Source organism: Aulonocara stuartgranti (assembly GCF_965226115.1).
Source record: "Aulonocara stuartgranti genome assembly, chromosome: 22".
NCBI lineage: Eukaryota > Metazoa > Chordata > Actinopteri > Cichliformes > Cichlidae > Aulonocara > Aulonocara stuartgranti.
The window spans coordinates 27,717,803-27,737,849 of record NC_138957.1 but is presented as its reverse complement, the minus strand read 5'-3'; the positions used below and the strand labels follow the sequence as shown (position 1 = coordinate 27,737,849).

General features: G+C 38.8%; 3 protein-coding genes across 4 annotated transcripts; all 3 read left to right on the top strand.

The window, feature by feature from the left end:
- Positions 1–847: 847 nt before the first annotated feature.
- On the top strand, positions 848–7,138 carry LOC309698229 (uncharacterized protein; the record flags this gene model as incomplete). The annotated part of the gene is made up of 4 exons (XM_082520528.1): positions 848–1,058; positions 4,626–5,141; positions 5,196–6,233; positions 7,077–7,138. 4 exons carry the CDS (start codon positions 848–850, stop codon positions 7,136–7,138), a joined length of 1,827 nt encoding a protein of 608 aa, XP_082376654.1.
- A 1,469-nt stretch (positions 7,139–8,607) lies between these two features.
- Positions 8,608–16,566, top strand: oscp1a (organic solute carrier partner 1a). The gene is made up of 11 exons (XM_082521294.1): positions 8,608–8,944; positions 9,130–9,159; positions 10,452–10,606; positions 12,299–12,466; positions 12,553–12,633; positions 12,734–12,837; positions 13,343–13,471; positions 13,556–13,610; positions 15,639–15,784; positions 15,871–15,931; positions 16,183–16,566. Exons 1-11 carry the CDS (start codon positions 8,833–8,835, stop codon positions 16,306–16,308), a joined length of 1,167 nt encoding a protein of 388 aa, XP_082377420.1. The 5' UTR covers positions 8,608–8,832; the 3' UTR covers positions 16,309–16,566.
- A 93-nt stretch (positions 16,567–16,659) lies between these two features.
- On the top strand, positions 16,660–19,752 carry lsm10 (LSM10, U7 small nuclear RNA associated). 2 transcript variants are annotated; one of them, XM_082521300.1, is made up of 2 exons: positions 16,660–17,582; positions 18,955–19,752. In XM_082521300.1, exon 2 carries the CDS (start codon positions 18,961–18,963, stop codon positions 19,372–19,374), a length of 414 nt encoding a protein of 137 aa, XP_082377426.1. In that variant the 5' UTR covers positions 16,660–17,582; positions 18,955–18,960; the 3' UTR covers positions 19,375–19,752. The 2 variants fall into 2 exon arrangements, with proteins under 2 accessions (XP_082377426.1, XP_082377425.1); XM_082521299.1 differs by having other exon boundaries at positions 16,660–17,627.
- Positions 19,753–20,047: the final 295 nt, after the last annotated feature.

Below are 20,047 nucleotides of genomic sequence, written 5' to 3'. Positions count from 1 at the left end.
TTTTTGTGGGTGACAAGATTTAAAACTACTTAAAAACACACACGAAAAAAGTGTCCCAGGCTGTCTATTTCGGGTCACTTTTGCCAGTCCCAAGCCCAGATAAAGAAGGAAAGTTGGAACTGTGACATTAAAAAAACAATAATTGCTAAAAGAAATTTAATGTGTAGTTCTAAATATATTCTAAATGCTTTTAGGGTGTTTTTTTTACTCATTTTATGTCTCTTCCATGATGTTATTTCTCTCTCCTACAGAGTCGGTTACAATTATAATTATAAGAATGACCAATTATGCAAATTAGGCGATGACATCATTTAGTGACTTCTAGTGTCTTTTAGGACAACCAATAGTGATTTTTCTTACTGAGGAGTTGGCAACACTGATCCAAATCCTCTATTAGTTAACTTTAGCCAAATAAGTCATTGGCCAGTCAGGTTCAGTTCTAAAGTGCTCCTGAAATAAACTAATTAGTCAGAATATCCAGCTCTGTGCTTTCACACAGGCAAACTCGGCTGGAATGAAAAAATACTTCATGGCCTCCTCATTCAAAACATTCGGAGAAGTTAGCGTGAGGAAGAGAAATCAGATTAGAGTAGATTAGAGACTCACTGAGTAAAACAAGTTGTGTTACTTGGGGATAACTGTAGTCTGGAACAACAGCCGTGTAGATTGGAACCTACAGGAAGAGTTATTTGGGCATAACAAGGGGTGTTGTGCATGGAGGAAAAAGAACACAGCATTCCAAGAAAAACACCTGCTACCAACAGTGAAATATGGTGGTGGTTCCATCATGCTGTGGGGCTGTGTGGCCAGTGCAGGGACTGGGAATCTTGTCAAAGATGAGGGACACATGGATTCCACTCAATATCAGCAGATTCTGGAGACAAATGTCCAGGAATCAGTGACAAAGCTGAAGCTGCGCCAGGGCTGGATCTTTCAACAAGACAACAACCCGAAACACTGCTCAAAATCCACTAAGGCATTCATGCAGAGGAACAAGTACAACGTTCTGGAATGGCCATCTCAGTCCCCAGACCTGAATATTATTGAAAATTTGTGGTGTGAGTTAGAGAGAGCTGTCCATGCTCGGAAGCCATCAAACCTGAATGAACTAGAGATGTTTTGTAAAGAGGAATGGTCCAAAATACCTTCAACCACAATCCAGACTCTCATTGGAACCTACAGGAAGCGTTTAGAGGCTGTAATTTCTGCAAAAGGCAGATCTACTTAATATTGATTTCATTTCTTTTTTTGTGGTGCCCAAATTTATGCACCTGCCTGATTTTGTTTTTTATTATTGCACACTTTCTGTAAATCCAATAAACTTCATTTCACTTCTCAAATATCACTGGGTGTGTCTCCTATATGATATATTTAACTGACATTTTTTATTGTAACAACAGACGATTTATACAGGAAAATAATGACTATTAACACGGTTGCCCAAACTTTTGCATCCCACTGTAACTGTCCTGGAACTGTTTCTCTGTGAGTATAGCTGAGTTAAGCTAACATGGCTAACTAGCCCCTTAGCCATGTTTTTGACCCATTAGCACCACAGTCTCTGTTTACACAGTCTCTGTTATGCTGTTATGGTTGTTTTACACAATTCTACCTTTGTTTTTGATGCTAGCTTACTTCATTCCTGTGTTATTGTTACACCGTGTACATCTTCAGGGGCTGCCTTTTGTTCACCATTAGTGCTAATAATACTAATATTTAATATGGTTAGATTCACTGCTACTAAAAAGAGAATAAAAAGAAGATGGATATAAAAAGGTAGAATACTGCGTAAGCATTGCTGTACCAAAAAGGTTGACACAGTATTTTGAGAATTCAGATTTTATTGTCATTATGACCATTAAATACTGGTATTTACTGATATTAATGCAGTACCATCCCTGTTTTATATAAATGAGAAGAAGAAGGAGATCATCCAGTACACGTTTCTTTCCAGCTGAGTTCACCTCTGTGATAACTCTATTTCATTTAATTCAGGAGCACTTTGCAAGTGAAGCTACTCGATGCTGACTTATCTGACTAAATCTAGCTAACAGACTACAAACCAGAAGAAAGCTGAAACTCAGGAATGAACCAAAGGTATTCCAAACTCTTAAAAATTCCAAAGACTTTTTCCTATATTATCAATTTAATATGATGGACACACAGTTTTCTGATAACCTTATTCAATTTTTATTTTAATGGAAGACTGCTCTTACGAACTCATTTCAGTATTCTTCAGCTCTCAGATAGGTTGTTTTTTGCTATCAGTATATAAATATATTCTGTATCTCTTTATAGGTTGTCTGTAATTTTTCTATTGTGAAGATAGCTAATACTTGTTTGAGTCTTGACATACTTTTCTTTTCATTTATAAATGTTTTATAAGGCAATAACAGTTCCCACTTTAGATGAGGTCACACAAAATACTTACCTAATAACTATAAACTGTCTAAATTAGCCATGGATTACAGCATGAAATAAGTATGTATAAAACCTCTATTAACACACTTACAAACAATGAGCTCATATCTTAAGGATTATATATATAAATGTGCAACACAATCATTCTAATGATACCATGAACGCGTTATATATGAGCTCATTAATCACTAATAAACATATAAATGACTACTAAAACATAATCACTGAATTAAGCACTTACTAATACCTTACTAATGGTTTATAGTGTGAATTATTCTAAAGTGTTACCATCATTTTTTGTTTTACTTACATAGAGAAAAAGCAGAGGAAGTGATTAATCTCCATAATCCGTTTATAGGCTGGTCTGTTGAGCTCAGACAGTCAGGATGTGTCCAAATTTCTTTCCAAAATGCCTTTACATTTTTTTCCCACCGGCTAATTTGTAAAAGAATTCCCAAAACTTCAAAACGCTTGTACATTTAATGCGGATATAGCTGTAACAATAGACAATGGTCTCCGGTAAAGTGAGCTGCTGTAACAGTGAACATAAAGATAAACGGTGATTTGCATGTTTCTGCTCTCTAATCTTTTATTTTTAGTAGTGTAGGAGAGAGAAAGAGAGACACTGAGAAAAATTGAGAGAGAAAGACATGTGAAGGCCATGTTGTAGCAGTTTTAGTAAAATATGACTTTAAAGATAGTTAGGGAGGTGATGAGTCAGCTCAATTTTCTATCCTTTACATATTTTACATACACTACATGTAAGAATAAGGACTCTTTAGCTGACATACTCTAGTTCTTTAGCCGGACCAGGATTAATCAGTTAACCTATCCCCACAAACTGCATGTCTTTGGACGGTGGGAGGAATCCAGAGTACTCAGAAGGAACCCACACAAACACGGGGAGAACATGCAAACTCAACACAGAAAGACCCCGGCCTGATGGTGGAATTGAACCCACCGTGCTGCCTATATTATATTATATTATATTATATTATATTATATTATATTATATTATATTATATTATATTATATTATCCCAGCCCTGCGTCAGGCTGACCATCTGTCCTGAGCTGGAATAATATAATATAATGAGTTTAGCTCCATTCTTTTAAGCAAATGTTTTGAAGCTTCATCACTCCTGCTGACTGTTTAACATTTGAGACATTTTCTTATATTGATATTATTTATTTAGACTATTCTAATGCTGTTTGGCATTAAATATAGACACATAGAAAAGCTTATATTCCTCATATTAAGATCCATTAAATGGTGAATTTAATACTCACCATATTAGTTAAAATGACATAAAACAGAGTAAAGCTTCTATTCCTAATATTTAGGATTATTTAACTAGTAGATTTTGAAAATTTTAAGAGTTTTATTATCAAATGTTGATCATTAAACTAATTACTTACTAAGAAGAAAAAAATAGATGGTAATAAACGTGAAATTCTCCAATAATAATTGGTCTATTTCCCTCTCAAAAGCTTCTTGTTAAATTTCACATGGATTTGTGGTAAAGTTTCCATTTGCTGTAATTGGGCTTTAATATTCTGTAATTAAATATGGATGGTATATTTTTTCTATATTTTATGGGTTAATATTTAATAATATTTCTAACTTTTAAAAGCTATTACCTCACTTGTTAGCCTTGCTAGGAAAGGTCAAGTATGACAGCAAATTTATATTTTACCATGTTAAAGATCACTTGTGAACATCCTGAGTCCTGTTGATAACATAAGTAACTGTGAAAAAATTATGCACCTGAACTGTGAAAGCAACTTAACTACCCTTAAATCTAAAGTACAGTGGTAATTATATGACCACATGTCTGATTATTTACAAAATGTTTAAATTTTCTCTTAAATTCTGTCTACTGTACCGTAAAGTAAACAAGGATAGTTTAATTCATCACTGACACTATAATATGCGGAATTTTCATTTTCCCATTTCTAAGACATTTGTTTACAGACAATTGTATTCCTTTTCTGTAACTTATTACAAATAATTATTACTTAAGTATTACTTTTATTGTTACATTTATTACTCCACTTATCCTCTGAAGCACTTGCGCCTTCTCCAGTGTGTATCTAATTTGTGCTCTTTCTTACGCTGTGTGACAGGGGGAACAACAGGATGTGAATCAATTACTGGTTCAGGAAGCACAGAATAATGTGTTGGTCCCATTTTTTTTGATTCAGCTGAAGTTGTAGGTTCATGTGAAGCTCTTGGTTCAGGTGAAGCTGTAGGTTCATGTGAAGCTCTTGGTTCAGGTGAAGCTGTTGGTTCAGGTGAAGCTCTTGGTTCAAGTGAAGCTGTTGGTTCAAGTGAAGCTCTTGGTTCGGGTGAAGTTGTGGGTTCAGGTGAAGTTGTTGGTTCATGTGACGCTCTTGGTTCAGGTGAAGCTCTTGGTTCGGGTGAAGTTGTTGGTTCAGGTGAAGTTGTTGGTTCGGGTGAAGTTGTTGGTTCAGGTGAAGTTGTTGGTTCGGGTGAAGCTGTTGGTTCGGGTGAAGCTGTTAGTTCGGGTGAAGTTGTTGGTTCAGGTGAAGTTGTTGGTTCGGGTGAAGTTGTTGGTTCAAGTGAAGTTGTTGGTTCAGGTGAGGCTGTTGGTTCAGGTGAAGTTGTTGGTTCAGGTGAAGCTGTTGGTTCGGGTGAAGTTGTTGGTTCAGGTGAAGTTGTTGGTTCGGGTGAAGCTGTTGGTTCGGGTGAAGCTGTTAGTTCGGGTGAAGCTGTAGGTTCAGATGAAGTTGATGGTTCAGGTGAAGCTGTAGGTTCAGGTGAAGCTGTTAGTTCAGGTGAAGCTGTTGGTTCGGGTGAAGCTGTAGGTTCAGGTGAAGTTGTTAGTTCAGGTGAAACTGTTGGTTCGGGTGAAGTTGTGGGTTCAGGTGAAGTTGATGGTTCAGGTGAAGTTGTTAGTTCAGGTGAAGCTGTTGGTTCAGGTGAAGTTGATGGTTCAGGTGAAGGTGTTGGCTCAGGTGAAGTTGTTAGTTCAGGTGAAGCTGTTGGTTCAGGTGAAGTTGTTAGTTCAGGTGAAGCTGTTGGTTCAGGTGAAGTTGATGGTTCAGGTGAAGGTGTTGGCTCAGGTGAAGCTGTTGGTTCAGGTGAAGTTGATGGTTCAGGTGAAGTTGATGGTTCAGGTGAAGTTGATGGTTCAGGTGAAGGTGTTGGCTCAGGTGAAGCTGTTGGTTCAGGTGAAGTTGATGGTTCAGGTGAAGTTGATGGTTCAGGTGAAGGTGTTGGCTCAGGTGAAGTTGTTAGTTCAGGTGAAGCTGTTGGTTCAGGTGAAGTTGATGGTTCCGGTGAAGCTGTTGGTTCAGGTGAAGTTGTTAGTTCAGGTGAAGCTGTTGGTTCAGGTGAAGTTGATGGTTCAGGTGAAGTTGATGGTTCAGGTGAAGGTGTTGGCTCAGGTGAAGCTGTTGGTTCAGGTGAAGTTGATGGTTCAGGTGAAGCTGTTGGCTCAGGTGAAGCTGTTGGTTCAGGTGAAGTTGATGGTTCAGGTGAAGCTGTTGGTTCAGGTGAAGTTGATGGTTCAGGTGAAGCTGTTGGCTCAGGTGAAGCTGTTGGTTCAGGTGAAGTTGATGGTTCTGGTGGAGCTGTTGGTTCAGGTGAAGTTGATGGTTCAGGTGAAGCTGTTGGTTCAGGTGAAGTTGATGGTTCAGGTGAAGTTGTGGGTTCAGGTGAAGCTTTTGGTTCAGGTGAAGTTGATGGTTCAGGTGAAGCTGTTGCTTCAGGTGAAGTTGATGGTTCAGGTGAAGCTGTGGGTTCAGGTGAAATTGTAGGTCCTGGTGTTGGTTCAGGTGAAGGTCTGGGTATGATTATTATTCTAGTTGTTGGTTCAGGTGAAGTTGTGGTTACAGGTGACGTTGTCAGTTTAGTTGTTGGTACAGGTGCTGGTCCCTTCTTTCCAGACTGTCCTGTTCCATCTCCGTGTCCACATTTACATGGTTTGAGCTCAGTGATTATTTTAATAATTTCAGCACTGGGGAAGTCCATACTTATGACACCTAAGCAACCATGATTTTCTGAACTGGTATTGTGTTGCTTCAGAAAGTTGTAAAGCTGTTCGTTAACTTTTTGAGCCAGTTTTATTGGTTTCTCAGTAGTTGATGCTGACGTGCCAGTCACCATAATGTGACGTTCACAGAGGTTTGACTTGATATTCTTTATTTTTTTTTCCACATTTGTGAGCCTATTATGTTCAAAGAAATGTGAGTCATGGCTTTCTGTTCCAGCTCGAAACACATCAGTCTTGAGAAAAACAATCTTACCCCTTGCATCCTTCATTTTTGGTGCTAGTGTATTTGTCCATATTTTACTTCGGAACTTGTCAATTATTGTCTTCATCAAGTCTTCAGCATCCTTGTTATTATGAAAAACTAACTTATGGAATGTCACTTTTAGAATCACAGTCTCATTCCTGTGGTTTTCTAAAAAATCAAGAATATCTCTAAGAACTTCACCTAAGGGAATTTCTTTCCCAATCAACCAGTGACTATACCCAACATAAATGGTTTTTTTAGGAATCCAATTTCTAGAATGCAAGTCAAAATATCGTACTCCTACATTAAGTTGGTCTTTCAAATTCCAAACTTGACTTTGCAAATAACTTGCAAATAGTCCTTTGTACAATGTTAAGCTTTCATGTGTTCCAGGGATAGCGATAGCAGATAGTGGGGTCTCTTCAGGTATAGACTTCATCCACTCCCGGTTATAAGAGCTTTGACTCAGGACTGGGTTTTCATTGAAAGCTGACTGTGAACTTGAGCAGGTTATTCTGATGAGAGGAAGACATTTTTACTCTGTTAATTCTTTTTCATTCAGAACCCCCCCCCCCACCCCCCCCAAACTAAGGCATATTAGCAATATTTGCTATTTATATATGTTTTTGCAATCACAACAAATTAGTCTTAAAAGTAACACTAGTTTGAACTATTAAAAACACAGCACAATTTATAATTTTATGTTTTACTTACATAGAGAAAAACCAGAGGAAATGATAGAACTCCATAATAAGGTTTTAGGCTTGTCAGTTGAGTTCCAAATTTCTTTCCAAAATGTGTTTAAATTATTGTTTCAGCAGGGAAATAATTCACAAAAACTTAAAAAGCTGTTAGCTGCAGACATGACTGTAACAATAGACAATGGTGTGCACTTAAGTGAGCTGCTGGTAAAGTGAACATGAAGATAAACTTTGATTTGCATGTTTCTGCTCTCTTATCTTTTATTTAGAGTAGTGTAGGAGAGGGAAGGAGAGAAATTCTTGTGTTACTCTTTTGGATGTATTAGTGATGAGCAGCAGGAGGAGTATAGAGCACGATGCTTTTGTGGATGAATCATCTGCCTCAGAATGTGAATAAAACTCAGAATACTGTGGAAATAGAGCCTGCTCATCTCCTTTTTGTACACAACCTATGTGTTGATCTTCCACTTCAGCTTGTGGTCAGTGCAGATACACATAAGTGCACCGTGGGTATAAAAATGAGTGAAAAAACAGCCAATGTCCAAAAGAAAAGCTTCAGAAAGTCAGGAGAACTATTTCTCAAGACTTCTTTAAAAAATTACAAGAAACTGTGGCTCACTTGAAGTAAAATATAAAGAAATAACGGGGGGAACTAGATTTTTGTACAAGGAATGTACAAGATGTCCCAGATCAAATACGCTAAGCTAGCTAAGGCTAGTTATCATGCTAAGCTGACTATGCTACACACCTAAATGATGAGGTAAAAAGATACAATTAAAGACTGGTAAAGCTTTATCATTACTGTTTACAAACATGTTTTGTTTCCATGTTTGGTGCTGGGGGAGACTTGTCTACATGAGGTTTTGAGAGCTTTGCAATGAAGAGAGGCCTCATCTCTCAACATTAGTTGCCAACCGCACTCATTCTCTTGGTTGAATGGGAGCAAATCCAAGCTGGAAGGTTAAAAGATGTGGTGGAAAGTCTCCACAGGAGAGTGTAGAATAAAATTTAACAATTACACGTACACATATGTTCTTTTAGCACTTTTGGACTTTGGTTCACTGAATAGCCCTTTAAATGTAACCTGCTTATAAAGGGTTAGTTAGTTAGTCTGTTTAATCTTGCACATGGCATACCCATTTACCTTCTGTGTTTGGTTGTAATGTGCTGTAACGTCATCCTTATCCTGTCCAATAAGCTTCTGTCTGTACACTCCTTATCCTCTTGTTGGCCACCTGTTACATCTTAGTGAGCAGAAGAATGATCAGATAAGACCTAGCATGAACATTTCACTTAACAGTGGCAATCCACAAGAGGAACAATCAGTTAACTGGGTGGAAATGAGCAGAGTTTTTTTCAGCTGCAAAGGATTTTTCTCCTTCTGACGCCTACCTCTGCGACAGCTTTGTGCTAAGGAGCTAATCCTCCTTTTCTTTTGACTTTGCAAGATGTCTATGAGAACTCTCCCCCTGGTTTTCATTAATCTGGGTGGAGAGATGCTTTACATACTGGACCAACGCCTGCGAGCTCACAACACCTCAGAGGACAATTCAGAGAAAGGTAGAGGCAGCTGACATCTTTGTAGATGTGTCTTCCCAGTTTGTGTCAAGCTGTAGCAGTCTGATGCCAATTTATAAACTTAAAAAAAAGTGCTTTTCTTATGTCAGATGCATAACTACCCAAATTACAAATCTGCTTTCCTTCTTTTTCTTTCTTCTTTTGTTGGAAACCCAACATGGCTGCAGGAGTGTGGTCAGAAAATGACAGGAAAAGAGGTATTACTTGAGCGTAATGTTCTTTAGTCAGCTCCTCCAGCATCTCTGAGCTCTCTTAACAAGTCAGAAAATATATAATTTTCTTGAAAACACATGTGAAATTGTCACACAGAGCCAGACAAGTAGCTAGACACCTACCACAAATTTGTATATACAGTGCACCAGCCACTTTATTTGGTACACTTTTGCACTCTGGTCTTCAGAACTGTGTTAATTCTTCGTGGCACAGGTTCAGCAAAGTGCTGGAAACATTCCTCGGAGATTCTCATCCATATTGACATGATAGCATCACACGATATGACTCTGCCATTGCACCACATCCCAAAGGTGCCCTATCTGATTGAGATCTGGTGACTGTGGAGGCTATTTGAGTAAGTGAAGTATGGCATGATTTTAGCTTTGAGACATGGCACAAAGCTGGAAGCAGCCATAAAAAGAGATTGGTATACCTGAACCTTAGACACAAGGATCAATCTATGCGCATAAGGGGCGATCGTGACTCAAGAGTTGGCAGTTCGTCTTGTCATCGGAAGGTTGCCGGTTCGAGCCCCAGCTAAGTCAGTCTCGGTCATTGTGTCCTTGGGCAAGACACTTCACCCGTTGCCTACTGGTAGTGGTCAGAGGGCCCAGTGGCACCAGTGTCCGGCAGCCTCGCCTCCGTCAGTGCGCCCCAGGCCAGCTGTGGCTACAATGTAGCTTGCCATCACTAGTGTGTGAATGGGTGTGTGAATGGGTGGATGACTGAATGTAGTGTAAAGCGCTTTGGGGTCCTTAGGGACTAAGTAAAGTGCTATACAAAATACTGCCCATTTGCCATTCATGAATGAGAGTCTGAAAAAAGAGCACTCAGAGTTAAAACACATATGAGGCTATTTGCTCACAGAAGGTGGACAAGAAAATGATTGGACTAGAGCAATGATGTCACCAGTTTGACAGGTTGGGTAAGAGGAAGTGATGTAAAGAATAGACAATCAGCCCAAACACCAAGGAATTCAGGCAGATGAATTAATACAGATTTTCCTTAACTTATACTTAAGCTTCATTTGAATAGGTGTACTTAACAAAGTGGCCAGTGAGTTTATTTAGACTGTCTCCCATATATATTTGGAGTTGTATAAATTAAAAAAAAATGCATAAAACAATGGTAAACAACCATTTAAAAAAAAAAAAAATTTACCATTTTTTTCCTTTTTCATGACCTCTGTGTTTATCGACCGCACTAAGAAAGAAGTAGCTTCAATTCAAAAGCAAAATTCTCCACCTTTCTGTTTGGCTGCTTTTCCATTTCACAGTCATGAATGACATCGTTGGGACCATGTTCAGTAAAGCCTTCATGGATGAACTTCTCAAACCTCAGCAGCTGTATTCTCACAGGACAATGAAAACGGTGCTAACTCGGTTAGCGCACGCCTCCATCATGAGACTGAACCCGGCCAGCATGGACAGGGTAAATACCAAATACCAGGAACAGGAGCACTAGATTATAAACAGCAAGTGAACTGAAAAACTTTTTAAAGTAAAAATCTTCCCCTTGTTCACAGTGAAAGTTTTTCCCTTTACTGGAAAAAAATACCAGGAAAAACAGAGTCGATTCATTGATCTCAAACCTATGACTCAGTCCTTGAAGTTCAGAAATAAGCTTCCACAGTTTACTCATTACCTCTCCCTATAATGCAGAACTGTCAAACCTGCACCCATAAAATTTACTTTACTTAATGGAGCAATGATTTTATGCACATCCCGAGTCATTAGGGACTTATAGTCATGTGAAAAAGAAAGCAGTCCTGTAAAACCTTCCTGCTTCCATAGGGAATACTGTATGTAGCAGCCAGGTGCTGCTAATCAAATGCATTTCATAAACTTAATGTGAGCAAGTATGTCCACTTGTCAAGTCTAACAAAATGCATTTGGAAAACAACAGTTTGCAGGTCAGGACCATTCAGGTGTGTGTTAACACAATGCCACAATCTTCTCAGGATGAGATGTCCTAGAAAATTCACTCAGAAGTCAGACTGTGCAGAAAACCCAGGAGCTACATCTCAGACTTTACAGCCAACAATTGGCATGTTAAATTTTAAAGTTCATGACAGCACAACTAGAAAAAGACTGAACAAGTGGTTTGTTTAGAAGAGTTGCCAAAACAAAGCGTCTTCTCTATAAATCATTCATGGCAGCAGAGCACAGGTTTGCAAAGCTGTATCTGAATAAACCACAAGATGGAAAGTGTCCTGTGTACGAATGAGGCCAAAGTGGAGATGTTTCGGTAAAATCCACAGCACCACATTTGGGGAAAGCCAAACGCAGCATACCAGCAAAACACCTGACATCAACTGTTAAGCACGGTGGTGGACGGGTAATCGTTTGGGCTTGACCTGGACAGCTTGCAGTCATCGAGTCAAACACAAACTTCTGTGTATACCAAAGTATTCTAGAGTAAAATGTGAAGCTATCTGTCCATTACCTAAAGCTTGGCTGAAATTTGGTCATAAAACAGAACGATGATTCCAAGAACAGCAGCAAATCTGCAAAAGAAAAGAATCAAAATGTTGCAGTGGTCCAGTCAAAGTCTAAATCTCAGGTGACTGAACTGCTGTGCACAAGCAAATTCCCACAATCCTTACTGAGCTGAAGCAACACTGTAAAGTAGAGTGGGCTGAAACTTCTCCACAACGATGTGAGAGACTGATGAAGTCAAGCAGTTACTACTTATTACTTCTAAAGGTAGTTCAACGAGCAAATGAATTGTGGGTTGTAGTTAGTTTCTCACAGGACTGTAACTCAACATATATTTTATAATTGTATTATTTGTTTCTGATAGTTCTTAATTTTTATTGAGGGTCAGATGATTTTTTACTTGTTACTTTCTTGATTTGTCTTATAATTTCTTTGTTATTATTATTAGCTTTTAATGTTATTGTTTTAATTGCATCTTTCTCTGTCATATTAGTCATGTGAAGCAGTTTGAAGTGCATTAACCTCACGGAAAGTCCTACACAAATTGCTTTCTCTCAGATATTGATTGATAATTGATTGTCAGATTGTTCTGGTATCTTATTAATACATAACATGACAAAAAATGTAAACATTTTACAGCTCTGTTAATTTTTTAAGGTGTAGATTTGTGTTTTTGTTCTTGTAGCTTTATGAGCTAATGGTCATGGCTTTCAAATATCAAGTCTTCCTTTGTCTGCGGCCAAAAGACCTGCTGCTCATCTCATACAATCACATGGACACCATCAGGGAATTCGTGAAAGACACTCCCATGGCTGTGAACCAAGTCGATGAGACACACAGGAAAATCATTGAGGTATGACTCAGATAACTGAAGTTATATAAACCTTGTATTTATAAGGTGCAAGCATCCTCTGCAGCCATTGTCTCTCTTTGATGTAGGCATACTCGTCTTTATCAGAGGGTGAACTCCAGCTTCTCAGACAGACTCTCCTCACATTTTTCCAAGACATGCACGTTCGTGTGAGTCCCCTGCTTGAAATCCCATCCTCCTCAAACATATTAATATCAAATTAAACATTTCATTTTTCTGCTTTCAATTAATGCTCTCTCTTTTTTTAAGGTATCACTTTTCCTAAAAGATCAGATCCAAAATCCCAACGGACGGTTCGCCCTGACGACGTCAGGCCCAGTGCCTCATGGGACTGATGTTCCTGGGCTTATTAGGTATGTAGGTTACAGTGTGTGCAGATGGTTTACATATAGTTTTGAAATGAATTTCAAGGAATCCATAAATGTAAATCAAAAATATGTCCTCAGTCATATCTGTCACTGTCAATGTAATAGAGCATTTTATGCAAAGTAATAAAGGTCAGCTATGCAGCAGCGCCAGCGCATTTATCCTTCCCCTGATAGTAAGCGCTCAGATGTGCCCCCTTTAAGCAGAAATACATTTTGTATACATGCATTCTTCAGTTGTAAGATTTCTGGGGGATTTTTGCACATACTGCCTGTTTCAAATATATCCACAACATCCACAACGGTATACACTGAACCTGGTTTAACATCTGCCACTTCATTAACGGCACTAGATGTGGCCACTCTGTGGCCTGGTGGTCTGATGCAACTCTGAAGTCACCGCCAAAAGGCTGACCAATCCCAACTTTCAATTTTCTTTAAAAAAAATGTGTCCACAATCCAGAGTGTCGCCATCTGTTTCCTGTTTTCAAAGGATATTTGACTGTCGCGGCAGAGAAGTGAGACGAAGGGAGTTCCCCTCTGGAGGGAGTTACACCAGCTCCATCAGAGAGGGGTCTTTCGAGCTGCATGGAAACAGAGTGATCAGACTCGGCATGAACATGTATGTAAATATGCTGCTGGACACTACATGGTGAACACACACACTGAACCTGTGGGTGACACTGCTGCGTTTCATGACTTAAAGGTACACTGTGGATCATCCAGAGGAGACACACACGTCCAGGGCTCCCTCTGTAAAGGTAATAACATGTCAGGGAGGTCACAGATTTCATTTTACAGTTATGGTTGGTGATATATATATATATATATATATATATAACTTAATATTGTCCTGAACTACACCTGAGCTCTTGCTGTTGTGAAACCATGAAATTATGTTTAAGCAATAATAGCAAATCATATCATATGGAGCTTTTTTCCTACAAGGTGATATTTACCTTTGATAGTGGTGTTTAAAGGATGCTCAGGTGGCACCAAGGGGCTCAAAATGTTGCACCACTTTCACACTCACTCCACTAACCTGATGCTTCCTAGTTTGTTTGGAGCCAGAAGTGACAATTTTTGAATCAGATGGTAGGGCACCGAGTTAGCTAAGGTTATCTAGCTGCAGCAATAAACCCAAAAAAACAGACATATGCTTGATATATTAACATATTTTTAGATATTTCTTACGCCAAAGGAACCCAACATACATTTGTTATAGAGTGGGAAACTGTCCATGTGCCTCCAAATCACTTTTTATACCAGGCTGTGAACATGCATTTAAATGCTGTAAATTTGGATATTTTGTAATGGAGGTCTGCGGGGATTCACTCATTTTTGCAGCTTGCCTCAAGTGGCCACTCAAGGAACTTTAGTTTGTTTTGTACTTCTGTGTTGGCTTCGTATATTAGCCCCAGAAATTCCTGCTTGCCTGGACATTGATGCATAGTAAAAGCCGTTAATGCTGTTATGGCAGTGGCCCGTTCCCTGTGGTTTGCACACGCAGCTCTTTATTGACACACTTTTTGCATATACACTTAAACTCACCTCACTTGCCCCGCTGTTCAAAACATCTCACTGGTGTAGGCTCATCATTGTGTGTCTCTCTACAGCCTCATACCTTCTATAAGAGAAGAGCTTAATTGGGTGTGTAAGACAGGTGTGCCCAAACCACACTACTGTGGTTTCCTGGCTTCTACAGCTGAGCCAGAAAACCACACCCCAGTGCTACTGCTGTACAAAGAGAAGATGGTAATCAGATTAATGAAGTGTCAAAAATAATAATAATAGTGTTTCTCAGTAACTGTGAATGTTTGTGTCTGCTTATATTATCACCATATCAACATTAAACGGCTGGTTAGACAGTGTAATGTTTAATTAGTCAATATTAACATTAATAATGTTTGAAAACTTGTAGTAACTCTTGTGCTGCCACTGCACCCCTCCCTTTCCTGAACCATTATCCACAAATAGAGAAAACTTGGAACAGTTGTGAAGCTTCCCAGGAGCGCATTAGTTGCAAAAGACTCCAGAACAACATCTAAAGAACTGCAGGGCTCACTTGTTTCAGAGTGGACCAAAGTGGCATCCATGAGAGAAAAACACCACTGACCAAAAAGAATACGCAGGCTCATCTCACATTTGCCAAAAACATCTTGATAATGAGAAAGAAGCTGGAATTTTTTTAAGCTTTGCATGCCGTTACATCTGGTGTAAAACTAACAGCATTTTATTAAAAGGAACATCATGCCAACAGTCAGACATGGTGGTGGCAGCGTGATGGTCTGACGCAGGTTTGCTGGACGATTTGCAAAAACTGGTGGAACCATGAATTCTGATTTCTACTAAAAGAAACCTGAAGGAGAATCTCCAGCTATCATTTCTTGCCCTGAACCTTAAACAGGCTGTTCTTTCTTAAAAACCCTCCAGTTTGGCTGAATTAAAAACATCTCTGTAAGGAAGATTGGGCCAAAATTCCTCCACAGGGATGTGAAAGACTCATTTTCAATAAAACGCTTGATTGTAGTTCTTGCTGCCAGCAGCGATGCAACCAGTTATTGGGTTTAGGGGGAGTTTTCAGAGGGCCAGGTAGCACTGGAGAACGTTTTTCCATTAATAAATTATATAATTTAAAAACTGCATCTTGTATTTAGTTCTCTATTATTAAAATTTGTTTGATGACCTGAAACATATAAGTATAACAAATAGAAAAAGATCAGAAAAGGGGCAAATACTATTTTCACAGCTCTGTTATAACCTGCCTCTGCACCTCCATCGTGCTGCAGGCAGACGGCTCTCCCAACCCGCTGGCGAAGGAGGAGCTGAACCTGCTGGCTCGTCTGATGGGCAGCATGAAGACAGAGAACAAGCCCAAAGACGAATCAGGTTTTCGAATCAACCTGTTCAACACAGACAAAGAGGAGGCGGAAGCGTGGGTGTTCTTCTTTTCTATTTTAATTCCCTGTTGTTACATTAACATAAATTTCCTCATCAAGGCCTTTTTATCTTGTTTCACAGAGGAGCATCAGCTAGTGCTGAGGAGTCCTTGTATGGAGTGATAAATATTCAAGCAATGCAGGTATGATCATGCAGACTCTTCTGGGGTATTTCAGTGAACTAAAACTAAACCACAGTCAAGAAAACAGTTTAGTTTGACTTAAAAAAAAAAAGGCAACTGCTGAGCACGTGAACAAACCTAACAATATAAACAGAAAATCTGGCAAAAAAGTGTGTTAGTGTGAGTGTCTGGCTACACTCTGGACTGTTGTTATGACTGCCATGTCTCTCTTAAAACATCTGTGATGAACTTAATCCAAGTTTTTGGTTCAGGATGAGCAGGCGGCATCGGAGTTGGCTCGCATCGCCGGACAGTTTGAAGAAGAAGAAGAAGAGAAACCCGAAAAACCCAGCAGCAACAAGGGAGAAGAGCTCCTGGCCATGATGGACGACCTCTGACTCATTTATCCAGTCTGTGGTTGTTTGATGATCGGATGGTTAATCTCCACTGTGAACTTTAATCTGAAATATGCAGTATTCAGTGAAACAGATGCAAGAACTCAACATTATAACACAGTTACAATAGACAGAAACTATTTTCTATGTTTAAATTGCAGCTGAACTGACTTGGATGTTAAACGGTAACACCTGCTGTGTTTGAGGTTTCATTTTCTTTTTAACAATTTAATGTTAAATAAAAGTATTTATTTATATTTACATGATTAGGCTGGCTCGTGTTTACATGCTGTAAAACAAAATGAGTTGCAAATGTTGCTGTGAGGCAGGGAAGAAATTAAATGAAAAGGATTGATCATATTTTTAAATACGACATCTAAATGGACACGTACTAATTTAAATAAGCTATAAATTAATATTTGGATAATGAAAATAAATGTTCATTGAGACGATTTCGTTTCTGCAGCAGCAACCTGTAGGGGGTGCTGTTGTCTTCGCTTTGTAAGAAAAGAACAATCTCATGAAGGTTTCTTTGATTCGGAGCCTTTGCTCTTTGTTTATCCGGCTTTTAATCAATTAATTAATTAATTTTAATACTTATATTTTAAATATGGCAACTAGTACTGTATGAATCCAATAAGGTACAAAAGGGAACAGAGCAGTGAGTATAAACGTTCATGTAGGCATAAGATTATTTAGCATCATCCTTTCAACAAGGTGTACTATTAAATAAAAGAGTCATACATGCATACAATACAATGGCAATGGTGGGAAAAACAGTTTAGAATATCGTATGATTTTTCTGGTTTATTTCCTTTAAGTAGTTTAGAAGATTTTATGTATAACTTGAATTTATCCAAAAACAAAACAAACAAAAACACCAATTTAAACACATATAAGATTAACATTTTTAATGTATTTCTTTTGTGTGGTTTCATATTGGGTGTTTTATGATGTTCTAAATCTGTCAGTAGAATTTTCGCTTAATTAATAAAATTTTACACTCCAGAGAGCAAATTTGTTAATCTTAATATATACTTTGCAGCTTTGAAATCCAGCATATATGTGAAAAATAATGTTGCTGTGATGACGTCCTGTTCTCGGGTTCCTCATTTATGTCCTGGATTGTATTGTATTAAAGCTGGTTGTGAATAAAGTTTTTATTTTTTTAAACGGTTGACGCAAAGACGACGGTGAAACGTCATCACGTCGCTGATCCTCTGTCGGGTTTCTGCGGGGAAACGAACGCGTTGAGATGTTTTGAGAGGTTTCAGCAGGTCGGTGTTTCGCTTCTACATGAAACCTGTGTTTAAATAATTCAGGTAAATGTTACAGACATCAGCGGAGGGAGAAGCTTTGATTTACAGTCATGTTTTACGCATTTTGGAGCTTTATTTAGTCGCTGCTAAAGCTAAGGAAACGCTAAAAAAAGAAAAGCTAACAGAGAAGACTAACTTTGTGCTTTCAGATACAAATTTGAGTGTCATTTTAAACGTGTTTTTATGTTTTCTGTAGGTTTAGTTAAAGCTAAGATGACACTGCAGTATATGACACTATATCTTCTGTATTACCATTTATATTCGGCTGTAATGTGCATATACGGGGGTTACTTTGAAAGCCAAATATGAAAGTGTTTTTTGGACCAATAAAGAAAATGCGGTTACGGGATATGATACGTTCAGACTACGTGTGTCTGAATGAGAAGCTGATGTGACAGTGAGGCAGGAGGAGGCTGGCGTGGTTTGGATATGTGCAGAAAGGATGCTGAATATGAAGACCTCAAAGGATTCATGTAGTGAAGGAGGACATGCAGATGGTTGGTGGTGACAGAGGACGTTAGGGTTAGGATGAGATGAAGGCGGATTAGCAACCTTCAGTGAGCTGCTGAAAAAAGGAGGAGAAGAAGTAGTTGTTTTGGCAATTAGGATTACCATTAATTGACTTTACGTCAAGTCAGCTGGTATTGATCCCCTGATTTTTAATAAGTGACAGTGGAATAAAATTATTTTGTTTTTTCCTCAGAACTTGTAACAGTTTCCAGAGTTACATTGGATCATCTCTCCAGCAGATAAAGAAAATAAGACTGGAAACATTTAATTCACTTCATTCTTTTTATGTGTGTTTTTTGTGAGCTCCATTAAAAAAACGCAGTAAGAAAGTATCTAAGACAGCTTTTTTGGTCCCTACATTGCAGTTTCAGTAGAGCCCCATTAACAGCCTAAGAGGATCTAACGTTGATGCAGTCACATTGTCTGGGCATGGTGCTCTTTTCCTAAGTCCTCAGAAATTCTTCTTCCTTTACCTTATTTTCAATCAGAAAAGTGATTAAGAAAAGATGGAGGGAGGGAAATCTTTTTTAACGATTTGACCACAGCCTCTTAGTCGTCTGACGTTTATTAAATGCAGGATTGGTTTGTGACAGATGAGATCAATCGCATTTAAGCTGTGCAGGACATTTTCTATTTGACATGTTCCTGTGTTTTCTCATTTTCTGATTCTAATGTTCTGTCCACAAAGTGTGCAAGGTTTTGCTAATTTTTGCTTTATTGCTTCAAGGTCAGAATCAGTAAACCACAGAAACACGTCTCAGGTACCAACACTGCATGACAGACTCTAATCCAGAGTTATCAATCTTCTGCTTTTCTGCAGGTTACTATGGAGCCCAAGGGAGCTGAGTCTCAGCCATCCGGCGTGGGGCCGGTTGAGGTGGTGAACTCTATTCGGGAGCGAACGATCACAGAGAACAGCATGGTGATCCTCCTGCAGGGCCTTCAGGGAGAGGTGACCACGGTGGACCTGAGGAACGAGAGCACGGCACGTGGACGCGTGGTCAACGTAGATGCCTTCATGAACGTACGGCTAGAGGACGTGTTGTACCGGGACCGGCTGGGTCAGCTCACACAGCTGCAGGACCTATTCATCACTGGCAGGAACATCCGCTATGTCCACATCCCCGACCATATGGACATAATGAAGACCATAGAGAGCCAGCTGGCCAAGATTCACCGCGTCCGGAACTTCGGCAGTGAAGGCGGAGGCAGGAAAGAGTTTGCCAAGAAAACAAAATGACTTTTTTTTTTTTTTTTACATTTGGAAAAGACGCTGCTTGTGTAAGGTTCAGAGATTAGAGGACAAACACCAGTCTAGACCAGTAGTTTACATCCTGAGGGCCCACAAAGTGACTCCAGGGTCAAGAACAGGGAGAGAGATCTCAGGTACAGTAAGATATAGTTACAGTTCTCCTTTTCATTGTAAAATACTGGAAACTGTCTTTAGTGCTATAAAAACTGAACAGCTTGGAACCTGGGATGAAAGGCCACAATCTGGGTTTGATTTCTTGTAAGGATCACAAACTCGAAAGGCTGGAGTATTTGGAGGCTGATATCAGTAAATTGTTTAAATGTTTGAAAATAAAACTCCACAGATTGATTTGTTTCCCTATGTAAACACTGTAACAATTCTTTTTAATACATTGCGGATTATTTCTTGGATTAATTGATGCATCTTCCTTGTATCAACTCAAAGAAGCTCTTTGGTTGAGATAAAAAAAAAAAAGACAAACTATTTAGGGGGATTTTTAAATGAGATATGATGAAAATGCTAAAAAAAAAAATCCATCTGAGAATAAAGTGAAATCTTTTTCAATATAATTATAACAACTAAATGATAGATCCTCTTTTGCACAAAGGGTTTAACTTAAACGACGCCACAGCTTCTCTCATATTTTGCTGACTTAGAAACA

Bases quoted from the DNA above. Each gene is read 5' to 3' on its own strand.
- oscp1a (XM_082521294.1), top strand. From the start codon at position 8,833: ATGTCTATGAGAACTCTCCCCCTGGTTTTCATTAATCTGGGTGGAGAG. The intron at 12,634-12,733 runs GTGAGTCCCCTG...TCTTTTTTTAAG, and splicing joins TCCAAGACATGCACGTTCGT to GTATCACTTTTCCTAAAAGA. The intron at 13,472-13,555 runs GTATGTAAATAT...CATGACTTAAAG, and splicing joins ATCAGACTCGGCATGAACAT to GTACACTGTGGATCATCCAG.
- lsm10 (XM_082521300.1), top strand. From the start codon at position 18,961: ATGGAGCCCAAGGGAGCTGAGTCTCAGCCATCCGGCGTGGGGCCGGTT.